The following is a 17,192-nucleotide window of genomic DNA, read 5'->3' on the forward strand; positions in this document are numbered from 1 at the left end:
CAGGTCGACTACTAGCTTGGCTCTTGCATAGGGAAGAACCAAGGGTTATGATCACCCAGATATGTTCCAAGGAGGGTGTGCTAGTCACAACACAAGGTATTAATGGGGTCTTTCACGACTACTATCTCAAATTATACAAATGCAGGGACACACCAGATGCAGAAGATATGAGGGATGCTCTGGATCAGACGTGACTAAGGTAATTGACCGCCACAATGGCGGACGAAATAGAGGGTCTGATTACAGAAGTAGAGATCAGGGTAGCTATAGACTACTTAGTATCGGGAAAAATGCCAGGGGAGAGGGTTTCCCAGCGGAATTTTACTACGCAACCTACTCCAATTTTTTAGTCCCCAAACTGAAAAGACTCTACAATTATACCTTCCAGATCCATAAGAGAAGCAATAATAGTGGTATTACTAAAACCTGGTTTCACCCGATTTCTCTATTGAATTTGGGCGCAAAAATCTTGGCACAGTAATAGTGAATAGACTACTAAGACAGACCTCACACCTGGTCCATCACGATCAATGTGGCTGTGTATGGGGGAGGAACTCCACTATGAACTTGAGACAAGTTTAACATGTGACAGAGAGGGTGGAAAACGAAGTGCTGGAACTAGCGGCTACCTCATTGGACGCAGCCAAAGATTTTGATTCAACGGAATGGGGATGGCTCATCCAAGTACCAGAGAGGGTTGGATTGTGCCCGAACATGCGATCATGGATTCACCTGTTATACAGAACTCTGCTGGTGAGGAAGAAAACCAGCAAGGAGATATCTCCTAGGTGGCAACTGGGAAGGGGCACACAGCAAGGCTGTCCCCCGTCCCCCATATTATTTGCGTTGTCGATGGAACCCCTGGCAATTACATTTGGGGACCAATTTAGTGACGCAGGCGGACGGCCAGTCACATGTGATTCCCTTACACACGGATGATGCCATTCTCTACGTGAAGAACCCAGGCTTGCATTTCCCATACATGTTGGACATACTTGGATGTATAGGCTCCCTATCAGGCTACAGGATAAACACAGAGAAGTCGGTAATCTTCCCATTGGGGGCCCTTAAGGCCCAAAGAACTCTGGTTCTTCACCCTAATTTGTCGGTAAGGACCAAACGACATGCAATAAAATGACCCCAATTGAAGGCGAAGGATAAAAGGGAAAGGGACTTGAGGGAAGCGATTGATGAGAAGCTTTGGAATAAGATCTGCTCGTGGGTCAGTAATATCCAGTCTACATCATATGATAAATAAAGACAACACAGATACATGGCCGAGATCTGGGAGGGATTCTGCTGCGTGTCGGCATACGGTTTGGGAGTGTCTGGTCATAGACCGCTTCTGGCATGGGTTACTGGGTAGACAGCTGGAACGAACACCCAAGGTCTTCTTGCTAGGGGTTCTCCCGGGGGGCAAAAGGAGGAAGCATATGAACAAGGTGGCTCGTCTTTTCCTGGTGTTGGCGAGACGCCACATGGCCAGCTCATGGAAGCGCCCCAAGGGGCCCTTGCTCGGTCAATGGGCCCAGGACCTACTGAAATGGGCGACGGCAGAAAAGGCAATTGTACATGAACAAAAAACAGATAACGAATCGGACGTCCAAGAAACATCTCCGGGTGACCTACCTCCCTGATGGAACGAACACTCAACCAACTCAACCAACATTTATAGACTATACACCAGACATGGTAGGTCATGGGAATGCCCAACATATTTACTTGTGTATATCATTGCACTAAATGGAAAGGAATAAAGATGGTACAATTACGGGCCAAACTTGGAATGAGAAGGGAGAGAGAGGGAGGGCAAGAGTTGGGGCGTGGGGGTTATGTGGCACTTGGGATCGCAGAGTTGGGGTGAAACAGGGGGAGACGGGGTAGTTGGGATTGCTTGTTTGTTATTAAGTTTATTGAAAATATGAATGACTTTTTTTTTTAAATTAATACGGTTTCACTTCATTTTTACTCCAGGTATAATTCATTTAATAAAAAGCTAACATTTTAGCTATAAACTGGTCTCTATTAAGGTAAACGCTCTTATGTTGCGCTATAGTAGGTCAGAGATCTGCCAGCACCAGACAGAATGTCATTTCACAATAGAGGCTAGTGACCACATTATGTGGTCCCAGATTGGTAAGAGAGGCTAATGACCACATTATGGGGTCCCAGATTGGCAAGAGAGGCTAGTGACCCCACTATGTGGTCCCAGATTGGCAAGAGAGGCTAGGGACCGCAGTATGTGGTCCCAGATTGGCGAGAGAGGCTAGTGACCACATAATGTGGTCCCGGATCGGCACGAGAGGCTAGAGACCACATTATGTGGTCCCAGAATGGTAAGAGAGGCTAGTGGCCACATTATGTGGTCCCAGATTGGTAAGAGAGGCTAGTGACCACATTATGGGGTCCCAGATTGGCAAGAGAGGCTAGTGACCCCACTATGTGGTCCCAGATTGGCAAGAGAGGCTAGGGACCGCAGTATGTGGTCCCAGATTGGCGAGAGAGGCTAGTGACCACATAATGTGGTCCCGGATCGGCACGAGAGGCTAGAGACCACATTATGTGGTCCCAGAATGGTAAGAGAGGCTAGTGGCCACATTATGTGGTCCCAGATTGGTGAGGGAGGCTAGTGACAACATTATTTGTTCCCGGATTGATGAGAGAGGCTAGTGATACAGTATGTGGTCCTGGATGGGCGAGAGAGGCTAGTGACCACATTATGTGGTCCCAGATTGGCAAGAGAGGCTAGTGAACACATTTTGTGGTCCCGGATTGGCGAGAGAGGCTAGTGACCACACTATGTGGTCCAGGATTGGCGAGAGAGGCTAGTCTATGTGGTCCTGGATTGGCAACAGAGGCTAGTGACCACATTTTGGGGTCCCGGATTGGCAAGAGAGGCTAGTGACCACATTTTGTAGTCCCAGATTGGCAAGAGAGGCTAGTGACCATACTATGTGGTCCTGAATTGGTGAGAGTGGCTAGTCTATGTGGTCCCAGGTTGGCGAGATAGGCCATATACATTCAGAGCCATTTGATATCATGCACAGAATACCTCAGTCTTTGCCTGTGTATCTCATCGCAGACACAAACGAGGGAGGCCTAAAGAGTGATATTCTGGATCCAATAACATGAAGTTTAAAACCATGTTCCAAACACACTCATGCTTACCATATAAAAGTAACATTTGCTGTTGTAAAATACATTAAAGAACATCACGTTTAACAAAAAAAAAGCATTAGTCCTGTTCATCAGTTGACTAGTCTTGTTTAGATTGTGAAATTAAATACGCTAATGTATGCTCTCACTAATTTACATTTCAAAAGATGAAGGGTTCCTGGAAAACGACAGGGAAGACACAGGTGTGTGCAACTCATTTACAGGGCTTGCAGTAAATATTGATGTTACTAAAGAGGGTTCAAATCATGTTCCTTATGCATATTGGCACTTCATGTCTATAGAAAAAAACAATGTTTATTTGTTCTTTCCTGCATTTAAAAGCACTAAAAAACATGTCACTCCGGAAATCAAAATCAATCAATGCAAATATCAACATATTCCTCTAGGTGTCCGACTGAACGTATTATTCTTTCGTCTGTCTCTTTCTACATCTATCCGTCATCAAACCCATCCATCGTCCATCCGCAAACTCATCCAACCATTTTCTCATCAATCCATCCGTCTTACTTTTTATTCATGCACTCATCTATGTATCCATTCATCTGACTTCTCATTCATACATTCTTCCATACACCCAACCATCTAGATGCTCATCTGCCCATCCATTCTTCCATCCATCCACACATCCATCCATCCATATTTTGATCTCTCCATCCATCTGAGTTTTCATTCATATTCATCTATACATCCATCCTTTTGACTTCTCATGTCTGTCCTCCTATGCACCCATCTGGCTGCCTATGCATCCATCTGTGCATCCGTCCGTCCGTCCGTCCGTCCGTTCGTTCGTTCGTTCGTTCGTTCATTCGTTCGTTCGTTCATTCATTAATTCATCCATCCATCTGACTATCCTTTCATTCATTCATTCATTCATTCATTCATTCATTCATTCATTCATTCATTCATTCATTCGTCTGACTGTCCTTCCATCCATCCATCAATCCATCCGGCCATCCGTCTGGCCGCCCATCCATCCATCCATCCATCCATCCATCCATCCATCCATCCATCCATCCATCCATCCATCCAACCATCCATCCATATATCTATCCATCCATCCACAAATCCATCCAACTATTTTCTCATCAATCCATCCATCTTACATTTCATTCATGCAATCATCCTTACATCCATCCTTCTGACTTCTCATTCAGACCTTCATCTATACACCCAACCATCTGCATGCTCATCTGCCCATCCATCCATCCATCCATCCATCCATCCATCCATCCATCCATCCATCCATCCATCCATCCATCCATCCATCCATCCATCCATCCATCCATCCATCCATCCATCCATCCATCCATCCATCCATCCATCCATCCAACTGGAGGGCCCATTGAGCATCCTTGCATGATGCTGACACCAGCCAAGAGGTATCTAATGGTTGACTCCTTTTGGAAGGTCTTTGGAATGCGTAAATCCTTCCGGCAAAGCTTTATGGGAAACAATGTCACCTACCTGTTGGTTAGCGGCCCTATGAAGGGATTGGTGAGGAGCTGGACGGTGGCCTTCGAGGCAAACAATAGCCCCACGCGGACATTTTCATTCAGTAGATCAGAATCCGCCTTGGGGCAGTCAGATGGAACACTGGTGGCATTCGGGGTTGGTGGCCGGCTGGGGGCTGGATTGGGCCCTCTCAACGTCATCTCCTCTGTGACATTTCCGGTTGCAAAGGTTGAGTTGTCGTAATAGGAGTATATGCTTTGGAAGTTGCTGATGGTGGCAGTCATGGCAGCTTCCCCGGCCGGCCTCGGCGTCTGGAGCACCGTCTCATTGATCTCGTGCGTCATGCTGTACAGGTAGCTGGGAATGATGGGCACTGCAGAGGGAAAGAGGGGGCTGGTGAATAGTGGAACCTTGTTGCACAGCATTGCCCCCCCCATTAGAAAACTGCAATTGAGAGCCACGCCAACACAAGGGTGTCTGTACTGGGCAATGAAAAGATGGACAGTGGCAGAACCATTCCCAAAAAGACATGAACTCCCTGCATCCACTGTACCAACTTCCCATGTAGGCGGGAATGTTTTACTTGGCACTGTTGGCACATTCATTGTAGGCATAGGATTGTGGTACAATCATGAGACACCCATGTTGCTCTGAGAATTCAATTAATCACACCAATGCTCCATGGATCTCTTGCCCCAATCAGCACTTCCCTAATTGACGGTACGTTTCATGCATGAATCTATACTGTTGCCCATATGAGGCCAAGTGATGCCTAATTGACCTCCATTTATAATCATGAGTTTTTGACACTGCAGAGGCAACACCCAGCACTGGATCAAATAACTGTTTCCAAGCAGAAGGTCACATCAAAGATAAATACATAAATACATCATTTGAACACGTATCAATTTTGGTGACCTTTATTCACCCTACTCCTTTTCTTTCAAGAACTGACAGTGGGTCGAGTGGAGAGTAAATTAAATAAGATGCGACCTGGGCATGGTGTTGCATTGTGCCATGGGACCCAGTTCCCATCTCCACACCCCAGATGGAAACCTATGGCTGCTGTACTGTTATTTGAGGGTCTCCCCTATGCCTTGAAGGGTCACCAAGATTCAAATACTCTTACCTATGTTTGTGGGTTCGATATAGGATCCGTGCACTATTGACCACCCTAAATTTGAGATCTAATCGTGTTCTATGCCGGCAGCGGTCACCTTTTCCGCAAACCTACCCACTGAGGTTTGTAAATTATGAAGAAAAGATCAAAAATTAGAAAAGTTAACTCGTGCTCGGGATATTATGTTTCAACAAATAGATATTGTTAAGGGTAGTCCCAACAGTATACAAAAAACAGATAATTCCAATGGTGCGAAGGATTTATTCAATGGTATGTGCAGCCGACACGTGTTTCGCACGAGAAACAATTGTGCGATTGATCCCTAAACCCTAAATCTAACTATTTCAGGTGTTATAGAATCTTCCAAGCAAGTTTGCCGACTGGACATTGAAGCTAGAATCCTGCCGGGTGGCTACAATCAAATCTAAACTCATGCCGCGATTTGCGGTGGGAAACCATTGCCTGCTCACAGGCTTCCGACTACCCAGTCCGCACAACCTCAATTACCTATTCCGCTCAACCAAGTATCCTAATAGGGACACCCAGTCCCTCAAGGATTGATACTCCAATACTGGGAACAGGCCTTGAAAACGACTACGAGGTCGAAACATGTGTCGGCTGTACATACCATTGAATAAATCCTACGCACCTTTGGAATTATATGTTCTTTGTATACTGTTGGGACTACCCTTAACAATATCTATCTGTTGAAACATAATATCCCAAGCGCGAGTCAACCTTTCCAGGATTTCTGGGTCTCCCCGCCACCCTCCCCAGTATCTAGTTGTTAATATTTACAATGTAGTGCTGACATGTTGCAATGATGAAATCCATTTTTGAGGCGGGTACTGCAGGCCACCTTCAAATAAAGAGTAACCAAAGACAGCTGCTAAGGCAGGGCTATTGTATATGGCAGTGATGCGATTTGAAATGCAGCCTGAAAAAGATTAGGGATTTTTTGTGGAACATTGAATTGAATACTGTGCTCCAATGTAGATCCAATGACACAAGGAAATAGGCTCAGTCCATGGCAATGTCAGGTTAGATCTTTGAACACATTGGAGCAGCAGGAATAACATTTTAAATGGAACCCTCTTATTTCCATTTTTGATATCACTAGTGTAAGTGCCCAATTTATATGGCTGCTCTCAATTTGCAAGGATCTAGTAAACAACGTCTCGAGGACACGTGTAGATTATAATCACTCTCAATAGACTGCCATTCAAGTAAGGATGTTTTCAATGACATCTATGCTTTCTGTACATTCAGATTGGCTAAGAGGAGTTCTCAAATGGAATCCATGTGCTATTGTGGCGTTAATACCCCGGTCCATGGGCTGGAACCGGAGGCGGGGGGTAACGGGCCAGCAGCCAAAGTTAACGGCCCTAGTGAAGGGAGGGTAGTTAAAGAGGGCTCTGGGCTGTAACCCCCATTCGAGCCCTTGGAACAGGGTGTTAACACCATTGGTACCCCGGGGTGCGCGTGTCCCATTCAATGAATGAAAATACTGATCGAAAATGGCTACCATGGTTATAGAAGACCCTCTTCTATTACTATTACTATTGCGGCCGGAAAAGGTAGGAAGGATTAGCTAGGCCTTCAATGGGAACAGACACGTTTTTAATAGTTTCCTAAATGCTGGGTAACCCTTAGCTGCCCGCCAAGGCAACAGAAGACTATTCAAATGTTTTTGCGCTGCCACTGAAAAGCCACGGCCGCCCATCGTACTCTTTTGAAAATGGGGAATAGTCAAGAACAACCTGTCCGCAGAGCACAACGCTTGCAAGTGTTTGTGTTTACATGACGTATTCTGAAGATACCTGGCACCTTTGCCTTAAAGGGGCCGATGTACTAGGCACAGGGTCTTAAACTTAATTCTGGCATCCACTGGAAGCCAATGGAGTTTTCTAAGCAATGGGGCAGTATGAGCCAACTTAGGCGAGTTTGTTGCAAGCCGGGCGGCTGAGTTCTGTAAAACCTGCAAACAATGTACGTGACATTTGGGCTGCGCTAGCAATGTAGAGTTACAGTAGTCGAATGCTCCAGAAATGGACGCTGAAATCAACTGGCCCCAAACCTTCTGGGGTACATAAGTAAGAATTTCTGGAAGTATTTTCAATTTCATATGACCCGTGCTACATCTGGCCCTAACCTGAAGTGTCAGGGTTAAAGATTCCGATATTTATATGCACAGGTTTTTTACCGATGTAAATGGTACTGGAAAAGGACCAAGTTCCAAAGGCCAACAATCCATGGTTCAGAGAGATGCATGGAGATGATTGTTGCCTATGTGCTGCCTGGCTGCCCGTTGTTGCTCATTTTAGGGGCCTCCCTGCCACAATGAGCCTAGCCCATGGGTTGGTTCTCTGGCTTTATCAGGCTTATTTGTAACCTAGAAATAAATATTAAGGGAATGGAAACTGTGGAGAAACGCCTTTGTGATGATTAGTTAGAGGGTCTGTGTCTGTTATCAATGAGAGATAACATTATTTTTATTATTATTATTATTGTTTTTTTAATTGTTTTATTGGTCGATTATCTTTCAACTTTTAACATACATATGTGTAACATTCATTTCCAAACCCAAGCAGTTCATCAATGGAGCTGAGAAACTCATCCTCATCTTTAGTTTAAGATGGTATTTCGACTCTCAATAGTTCCTCCAGAAATGTCAGGGTGTCTATTGTTACACCAATTTTTGTAGCTGTTAGGAATCTCTCCCATAATTGGTTCTCACCAAATCATTCTAAGTCTGTCACAAAGGATGGCATTTCTTTGGCTCTTTGGTCATTTAACAGCAGATGTCTTGATATCCGTCTCTCTACAAAAGCGGCATGTTGCCTCCTGAACCGTTATTTATATCCTGAACTAAGTAGTTCTTTACATGCTAAGATATTTAGTCTGCATCGGAGGAGTACGTCTCTGTAATAGGGTGATGGAAATTTCATCAGGTATGCTGGCAGTTCGTTCACCTTACTCTGTTCCAAAATGATATTGATACACAGTTTGCTCTGATTTTTTAACTTTATAGTGTCCATCCAATCCCTCTCTAAAACCAGCCTTTTTGACTTGTCGGGATTACTTCTCAGAGTTTCTAGATCAATATTTAGATTGTCCAGTTGTTCTTTACACCGCTCTTTCCATCTTGACAGGTTTTTATTTTTGGTTGAATGGATCCCTTTTAGTATCTCGAAAGGTTCGGGAGAATCATCCATAACACATTTTCAAAAAAGGGAGCGTGATTTCCACAAAACAATTGACGCAGCCGACTGTAGTCTCAGCTCATATCTAATTACAGCTACAGGTACTGCATTCAGTAATCTTAAGACTTTTGCAAAAAGAAGGCTTCACATAGCTCCCAGGTTTTCCAAGATAAGTTCAATAGTGTCTCTGCCCCATATGTTATGACTGCAATTACCTTTTGTTTAAAGAAGATGGAAGTGGGACACAGGGAGAAAGTCCCATAGTGACAATGCAGAGCTTTTCCCTGACTTGTTAACTTTAGGAGTTTTTCCCTGATTAGTGAATATTGGCCAAGTTCGTTCATGTTCTTATTAATACATATTCCAAGATATTTAATGGTATCTGCTGATTCCAGTGAGTTATTTTCTATTTTCGAAATACATTTTTTTTTTTTTTTTTACAGTGTGCAGGTTGCATAATCATTACCTTTGATTTGCCAACATTTATCTTCATATCATTTGTATCTAAGTAGGTTTTAAATGCGTTTAACCATCTTTGGAGTCCGATTGCTGTTAGGTCTACAAAGACCAAATTGTCCGCATAAATAATCCATGGGATTTCTCCATCCTCGATCTTTGGAGGAAAGGCCCTGATTAATTTTTGAAACTCCATCAAATCTGCCTAATAAAGCACAAACAGGAATGGTGCAAGAGTGCATCCCTGTTTGATCCCCAACACGTACTTATCTTCTTTGATAGGAGCCATCTTAACAGAGCTGGATTTGAATTGTTGTATTAGAGTATAAAGCTTGTATTAGCTCCAATAGGTCTTTCGGGCATCCCCATCTCTTTAGTTTCGCCCAAAGTAATTCTCGGCTAATACCATCGAACGATTTTTCGAGGTCAATAAAACCGATATACACTTTGCTTCTGGTCTCCGGCATTTTTAATTTTTATCAGATTAAGAATAAACAGGTTTAAAGATGTACCAACACCACTGACAAAGGCGGTTTGTCGCTTGTCTGGGATCTTCGCTTTTTTTGCCCATATTTTCAGGCACATAGCAGTATTGATGCAAACAATTTACCCATCAAGTCCAATAGGACTACGGGCCTATAATTTTAAGGATCACTGCGGTCTCCTTTTTTAAAAATAGACACCATAACAGCATCTTTCCATGATGATGGAATGGTTTTGGTTTTCATGACTTGTCTAAACAGCGAAAAGATGAATTCTGCACATTTGTCTAGGTTTTCTTTGAGCACTTGATTGGAGACCCCATCGGGCCCCGCTGCCCTTGATGAACTGAGTTTCTTAATCATCCCAAGTATTTCAATGCAGTTGAATTCCATTGACCATGACTGACATGAAGTAGATATTCCTTGTTCTTCCATGCCCTCTTCATTAGCAAAGAGAGTGGAGTAGTGGGTAATCCATCGATCTTCTGATACCTGATTTGTTGCCACTGCCACTTGGAAGTCATTTCTGTTGTTAATGATGTCCCATAAGTAACATGGATTGCAGACGAGAATTGCTGCTAGCATTCTTTCAGCGTCTTGCTTTGGTCTATGGGCTCTTGTTGACTTCAGCCCAATTTTGTATACTTGTTTACACTTCCTAATTGCTTCATTTTTCCCTGGCATATCTCCATTTCATAGTCGCGATAGCTGGGATTGATATTCTTTCCTTTTTCCAACCAACTCTTTACTATGAGAATGATTTCTGTTTGGCCTTGCTGCCTTCATTGAATTTTGTTTTGTTCTAAAGTCCATCAGTAGCCAATCGTAATGAACAACCTCTGGGTTTTCATTCACTTGACGCCTGTATTTGTCTGTCAACTTGCCAACAATTTGATGTGTTTCCATGTATTGCCCGCGACAAAACAATAGTCCAGACAGGCGCTGTTTATACCAGAAAACCACGTGTCATCACCCCTCAAATCTCCTGTAATTGACTCATCTAACATCCTCATGGAGTGAATTTGTATTGCCTTCTTCCAGATTAGTTCTTTTTCACCTAGATGTTTATCATCTTTCTTTATTAATTTGATGTTAAGGTCACCACAGAGAATGATAAGCTGGTTTGGGTCTTCTATCATTGTTTCATCAATTTTCTCCATGATGCTGTCAATGAAGTCTTTATTTAATCATTTGTTCTTGCTCCAATAGAGATTTATTAGTAGTATCCTAGCTTTCTTATTTACAGTGCATAGTTTCATTGTCAAGATTTTTACAAGGGGATATGAGGTTAGATGTTCTATCGCCTGAAGTTCACTTGATAGTCTGACCATAATTAATAGCCCTGCATACGGGTGCCCAGTTTCACCTTTTCTGGTGGGATTTATGAATAGCTCATAGCCCTCACATATCGGCTTCTCCCGTATCCATGTTTCCTTGAGGCACACAATTTCATAGGATCCCAGGAATGTGTCCTCCCCTGTGTATAAATGTTGGAAGCCTCGGGTATTCCATGAGGCAATACGCAGATTAGTTTCTTGGGACTTATTTATGATCTATTGTTTTTTCTTAGTCACTAGTGCACTGGTAATCCATCACCAATCACCTCCATTTTGTGTTGTTCTTTGAAAGTTTGATTTCACTTTTCTGGTTGTGCTGGAATTATCAACAGTAAAACTGTACATATGGGCAACCTCTCTCCCCTTAATTTGAGGCCTGTTTACAATATTGGACTTGAGGTTTTCTTTCTCAACAGCAGGCTTCCCAACCTCGTCTACTTCCAAAAAATTCACCACTCGATGTTTTCCTGATGCCTTTTTCACCTAATGGGCTGAGGATTTAATCGAGGGTACGTCATGTTTTCTTATTTCCGTTAGATCATATCTCAATTTGGAGAATTTGTATTGCATTTCCAACAGAGAATTTTTGATAGTTTCAGTTCTCAAATGGAGGATTACTAAATCAAGTCTCTGTTCTTTAGGAAATTCCACAATAACAATATCCTTCGAGGAGACTGATCTTAATGTTGGAATCTGCCACAGAACACTCACAATTTAAAATTAATCCTTTTGACCTGTTTGAAATTTTCTCCAATTGAAGTATTATTTCATTTTCATTTCTTTTGACTTCTTTCTGTTTTGGGATACTAATCTTTTTAGGGACATTTCCTCCCTTCTTTCTGTTTCGAGGCGTTTTACTTGTTTCATTATTTTTCTTTGCATTTTCTTTCGCCATACAGTCTTTTCTTTTTTCATCAAGTGTTTAGAACTCCTCATCTGAGGTCGTTTAATCGAGTTCTTTGCACTCTTTATTCAATGGCCCCTTTCTTTCCTTTGCTATTGGTTCCAGGGCAGGGGTGCCGGTAGCAGTTCTCCTTTTCTTATTGCCGGCACGGTTCTAGTCTGGGCCTCAATTTGCTCCCAGTCCGCTGAATTAAAGCTATCTGAAGCGTCTTCTTCCCTGTGTTTTTCCAGGACTTCAATAAAATCACTTAGGCAAGCATCTGAGGTCAACAAGTCTTCCATTGAATCTTCAGATTGTAAATTGGCATCTGCAGTGCTCTCTTCTAATAGCTTTCCTTGCAGTACCAGCTCTTTTAGCACATTGAATGTCATTAAGTTTAGGAGGAGTTCTTATATTCCTTAAAAAGCCTCTTGAGCCTTGTTGTTTACAATTGCGAGCTTGATTTTTTGTTTTTTTCCTCCTTTTTAGTTCCATTTGAGTTTCCTGTGATTTAGGTATTTCAATTCCTCCCTGAAAAATTGAGAAATGTTATTTTGAGGGATTTATTTCATCAATATCAATTGCCAAACTCATTTGAGCTGGTGCCTTTTTTTGTCTCGTCTGCAACAAGTTGCAGTAAGTATTTTTTATTCTTGGATAGTTGAAGGGGACCTTTCTTACTTTCAGGTATGATTGACTTGGGGTCATCCATCATAGCCCCCCTTTTGTTCTTAACATGGGGATGCACTTCCAAATCCCAAGAGGGGACTTTTGCTGCTAAAGTACTTTTATCTACACGCTTGGGGTGTTCCTGATCAAATTGTGGAAGACTCCTCATCCACTTACAGTCTTCAAGGACCACTTCCATCAAAAGGGACTTGTCATTTGCCTCGCTTCTGACAAGGTCCCCAAGTCAATTTTGTCATAGCTTTGTTTGCTCCGCTTCACTTTCCAGTGAACTCTCCATTGTTTTTGTGAACCTCTCCGGGTTTGTAATCTGCTCCTTAGATTTTAGATTAGCCATTAGTAGGTCTTGCAATGACTCATTCATTGTTTCATATAGCTTTAGAAATGGCGCAACTGCTATTGTAAGACCTTCCATCACTGTAGTTTGCAGATGTGAGGTGGTATCCAGCCTCTCTTTTCTGTATACTTCCTCCCATCTAGGGAATAAGATGTCATTTAGGCTTGCATCAATTATTGTTCGAAATTCCTGCACTTTCTCCAAATTAGGCACTAGTTAAGTTTGTGGATCCGCTTTATTGGTCAGCTTCAATGGATTTGTATCTAAAGCTACCAGTGAAGAGAGTCATCGGTGACATATGGGGACACCTGGGCAGCATTTAAAGCTCTTTAGGTTTCATTCTGCCAACCCTGCCTCCCTCCCTCTCCCTTCCTCACTTTGATGTCCCCCCCATATCCAATGTGTATTTACCAGTGTCCTGAGTAGTGTTTTGTGGTTAATACATTTGTTAAAGAGCACTGTTTCTCTCTTCTAACCAGTTGCACAAGTCATGTTTGTAGCATGAGCATCATTTGTTCAGTATAAATCCTTGTTTTATACAAACCCAATGTATCTGTTTTAGCACATACTTGTCAGAAGAACATTCCTGACATATAATAACATGTAACATTGAGTCTTGGCTGAGCTGAACCAGTTGTTGTTTTGCTTACAGCTTATGAAACACAATTCACTTGATTTATAAGCGCCTTACAAATGCACAATGAATACATTATCATGAAGGACTTGAGTTTGTAGCAATTTCATTCTATATTACTTTTGTGCTCAATAAAAATGCGTAAAAGAATTGACTTTCCACACTACAGACTGAATTCTCTTCAAACATATTTAGGTAGCGATTGACCAAATATGGTACGACTTTGTAGCCCATAGCTGTTCCCTCGATCTCTTCATGGTGCATGACAGTGAAATGAAAATGATTGAGTTACAAGGCCATATCTGCACAAAATATAACAAATGCACTCCGTATGGCTTGTATATCATTTCTTGCCTGAGCAGCAGTATTGTCACTTTATTCAAAATAAATAAATAAATAAATTTGTAACAACTGTAACCTAACAAATGTATCTAAGCATACTTTCTTACGCCGCTTATTGTAACCCGCAAGCAAGCCTCCTTAAGTTTCCTTAAAGCGCCTCGGTGCCTGTGGGCTGTAGTGCGCTCTACAAATACAAAATAAATAAAAGAAGCCTCTTTTTTAATCATTGTATACATTCAGACATACCATGAAATCCTCCATACCATCAAATTGAAATCCCAATGATCTGTGTTGTATCCCTTAAGCATGACTTGATTTCCTGAACAAAGGTTTTTTAATGATGTTCCACAAATTGGGATAGAGCTGCAAACACTGAAGAGCCTCCCAATACTGTGGGTCATCTTGAGGTCGCGGAGTGAGCTTTATTTTTTTGGCTCTTTGGGACTGCACAAAACACTTGTACTCTCGGTGTCGTGTATATTAAGAACTCTGCTTCCTGTTTGCAGCTGCTCTCCCGCTCAAGTGCCTTAACCACTTTTTCTTTTATCTCTTCTTTTAGTGAGATTTTTCTTTGTGTTTTGTAATTTTTTACAGCTGATCGGTGTTGATCTATAACAGCACTTGTTGCACGTGTATCTGCTTTCTTAATGATGAAACACTCATTCTTTGCTAATCCATTCAGGATTATAGTTTATGGGCAATGCGCTCGCCAAGGTGACGTGGAGCAGTTTGCCCTTAGTAACATGTGGATATTAAGCGCGTTATAAATAATCAATTATTTTTATTCGTTGTTCTCAACTACTGCATTTAAAATGTTCCTGTTCAATAAAGTTTCTTCTTGGAGATATTCCCGCACTGAGTTCTGTCCTCTCTTTTGGCATATTTGATTTTCTTTTATTGAATATGTAGGAGACACTCATAGTACTGAGTAAGAGCTTGTCCTTTGTTCCAGACCAGTGGTGTGATTTCACACAACTAGAAATGGGCTTATCTAAATACAAGCAAAAAGTACCTGTTCTCCGAACAGGTTCTGTGGACAGACATTACAACACTCCCATCAATTGTCTCCATCCCTCACATGATCGAAAAAGCAAACTGAGTAATAGCATTGGCCGAGCTAGCCAGCATTGCACCCTGCCAAACTTTCCACACCTTATGGCAGGTAAGATTCCACACTGCCTTCGTATCATGCCACATTTATTCTCTCCCTGCCCCTCGTTACTCCTTGACTTCTCAGTTCTTCCTGTCCCTTGAAGATGCCCGGCCTCCTTCAGCTCACCAATGCATCAGCCCCCAATTGTGTCTGACCATGTGACTATCATCTCCGTCACTCTACACGTGTCTGCCGGCACTGCCCATGCCCTATTATGATGAGGCTATGCAGGCCGCGCAGCACCCTCTGTCTCTCCTCCCTGATGTTCCTGCAGTGATTGTAGCTCCGCCTACCTACTATGCTGTGCGGAATCTGTCTTCCCTCGCTTCAGTCTTCTAGCCCTTGATGATGTGTTACTTGGATTTCTCCCACCTTGTGCCCTTGCTGCATACCAGCATGTTGGACCTCCTACATCCATCCTTATCATAACGATATGTCTTTTCTATTCTTATGCTGTGCCCCTCTTTTAACTTACTTTGTACTCTGGATTGACTGCCTTGCACAATGTCTTACCTTCTCCCTCGGCAAATGCTCTGACTTTCCCAGCATGCACTGTGCGGCACATTCAACATGCCTGCTTCCGCTGTATAGACATTTCTCACGAATTTCACCTTCAGCCCCACGCTGCAGGATTCTCCTATGAAATGAGCCATTGCTCTCCCTGACTGTGCTCCCATTCAACACTGATGTAGCCCCTCGCCACGAGGCGTGGCTTTTCCAGCCTTCAGTCTTTCATACCTGCTTAGTCATAATTGCGTGTCTGCCTGCCTGATGTAGCCGCTCATGGCATGGGGCGTGGCTTTTCCACTCTACATTAATTCATACCTCCTTGTCTCAACTGCATGTCTGGTTTTCTCCATAATGCAGTTTACCTACCTGTACCTGCACTTTTTAACTTGTTTTTGCATCTAGTACCTCTCTCAGGAGTCTCAAGAGGATAGCTCAGGGGCAACGTGCTCGGAGCAACATAGGTTCGAACCCCGGGTCTGCGCTTAGAAACCTCTGGGTATTAAGCGCGTTATAAATAACCTATCATATCTCCTCCCTCCCGATCTCCCCTTTTTTCAATGGCTCAGCACTTGCACGATCCACATCACCTCATGGCCTTGTAGCAACACTTTTTCTGTTTTTCATTCCTTCTCCCCTTCCTGCACTTCCCCTCCAACGGCTCCCCCCACCCCTCCCCCCCTGCTCTCATGCTTTAGTACTTGCACGTTCCGAATGTTTGAAGACCTTTTAAGAATGCTTTGCTTTTGTTTTATACTGTTTCCCTCGTCCCCCCCACCTTGTCTTGAGGCACCTTGAAACACAATTTTGCTGTATCGTGCGCATTACAAATAACCAACAAATAAAGAAATAAAATTAATTGTTGAAAATCAATGATCCTGTAGGTCGCTGTTCAGATTCGCGATTGCTTGATGTGCTTTGACTCTGAAGGAAACTGCAGTGATAATGGGCGTGTATGGCTGGCTGACATACCCCAGAGCAGACGTTGGGGTGAGGCGAGAGTTGGTATACTGCTGCATGCTGGGACTTACTGTGCTCTCTCCCCACCTGTTGCCTCACCTTGGCGTGGTGCAGTTCGTTGTGGTGCATTGCGGTTAAAATGTCCCAGAACCCATGCTTTTTTAGGGTTGAGGACCGGTCCTTCTGCGGCCACGTTGATGTTTCGCTGATTTTAGGCAACCGTCTCATGTGGGAAGGTGCTGAAATCCGGGGCAAAGGGGGGCCCAAATGTTATGCAGTCAGTAATGTCTGTAGGGTCCTAACAGGTAACTATGCAAAATGTGGTGCAGATTGGTGAAACACTGTGGAATTGTATGGAGAGCAATGCTTCCTCAAGCCACAAACCCACAAACACTTTTTACTTGTGCTTAAATCCAGGGAAAGGGGTGGGGTGTCCACATGACATGTAGCCAGTAATGTCCA

The 17,192-nt window shown here is 43.1% G+C and overlaps 1 protein-coding gene across 3 annotated transcripts in view; it reads right to left on the reverse strand.

Annotated features, from left to right (window-relative positions):
* Positions 1-17,192, reverse strand: part of SLC18A2 (solute carrier family 18 member A2) — a 563,191-nt gene that overhangs the window by 313,646 nt on the left and 232,353 nt on the right. For all 3 annotated transcript variants that reach the window (XM_069611911.1, XM_069611910.1, XM_069611912.1), the window contains exon 3: positions 4,642-5,002. In XM_069611911.1, coding sequence (XP_069468012.1) covers positions 4,642-5,002 — 361 coding nt within the window. The remainder of the gene's footprint in view (positions 1-4,641; positions 5,003-17,192) is intronic.

The sequence above is a fragment of the Ambystoma mexicanum genome, chromosome 8 (assembly GCF_040938575.1).
Source record: "Ambystoma mexicanum isolate Mex_15411 chromosome 8, UKY_AmexF1_1, whole genome shotgun sequence".
Lineage (NCBI taxonomy): Eukaryota > Metazoa > Chordata > Amphibia > Caudata > Ambystomatidae > Ambystoma > Ambystoma mexicanum.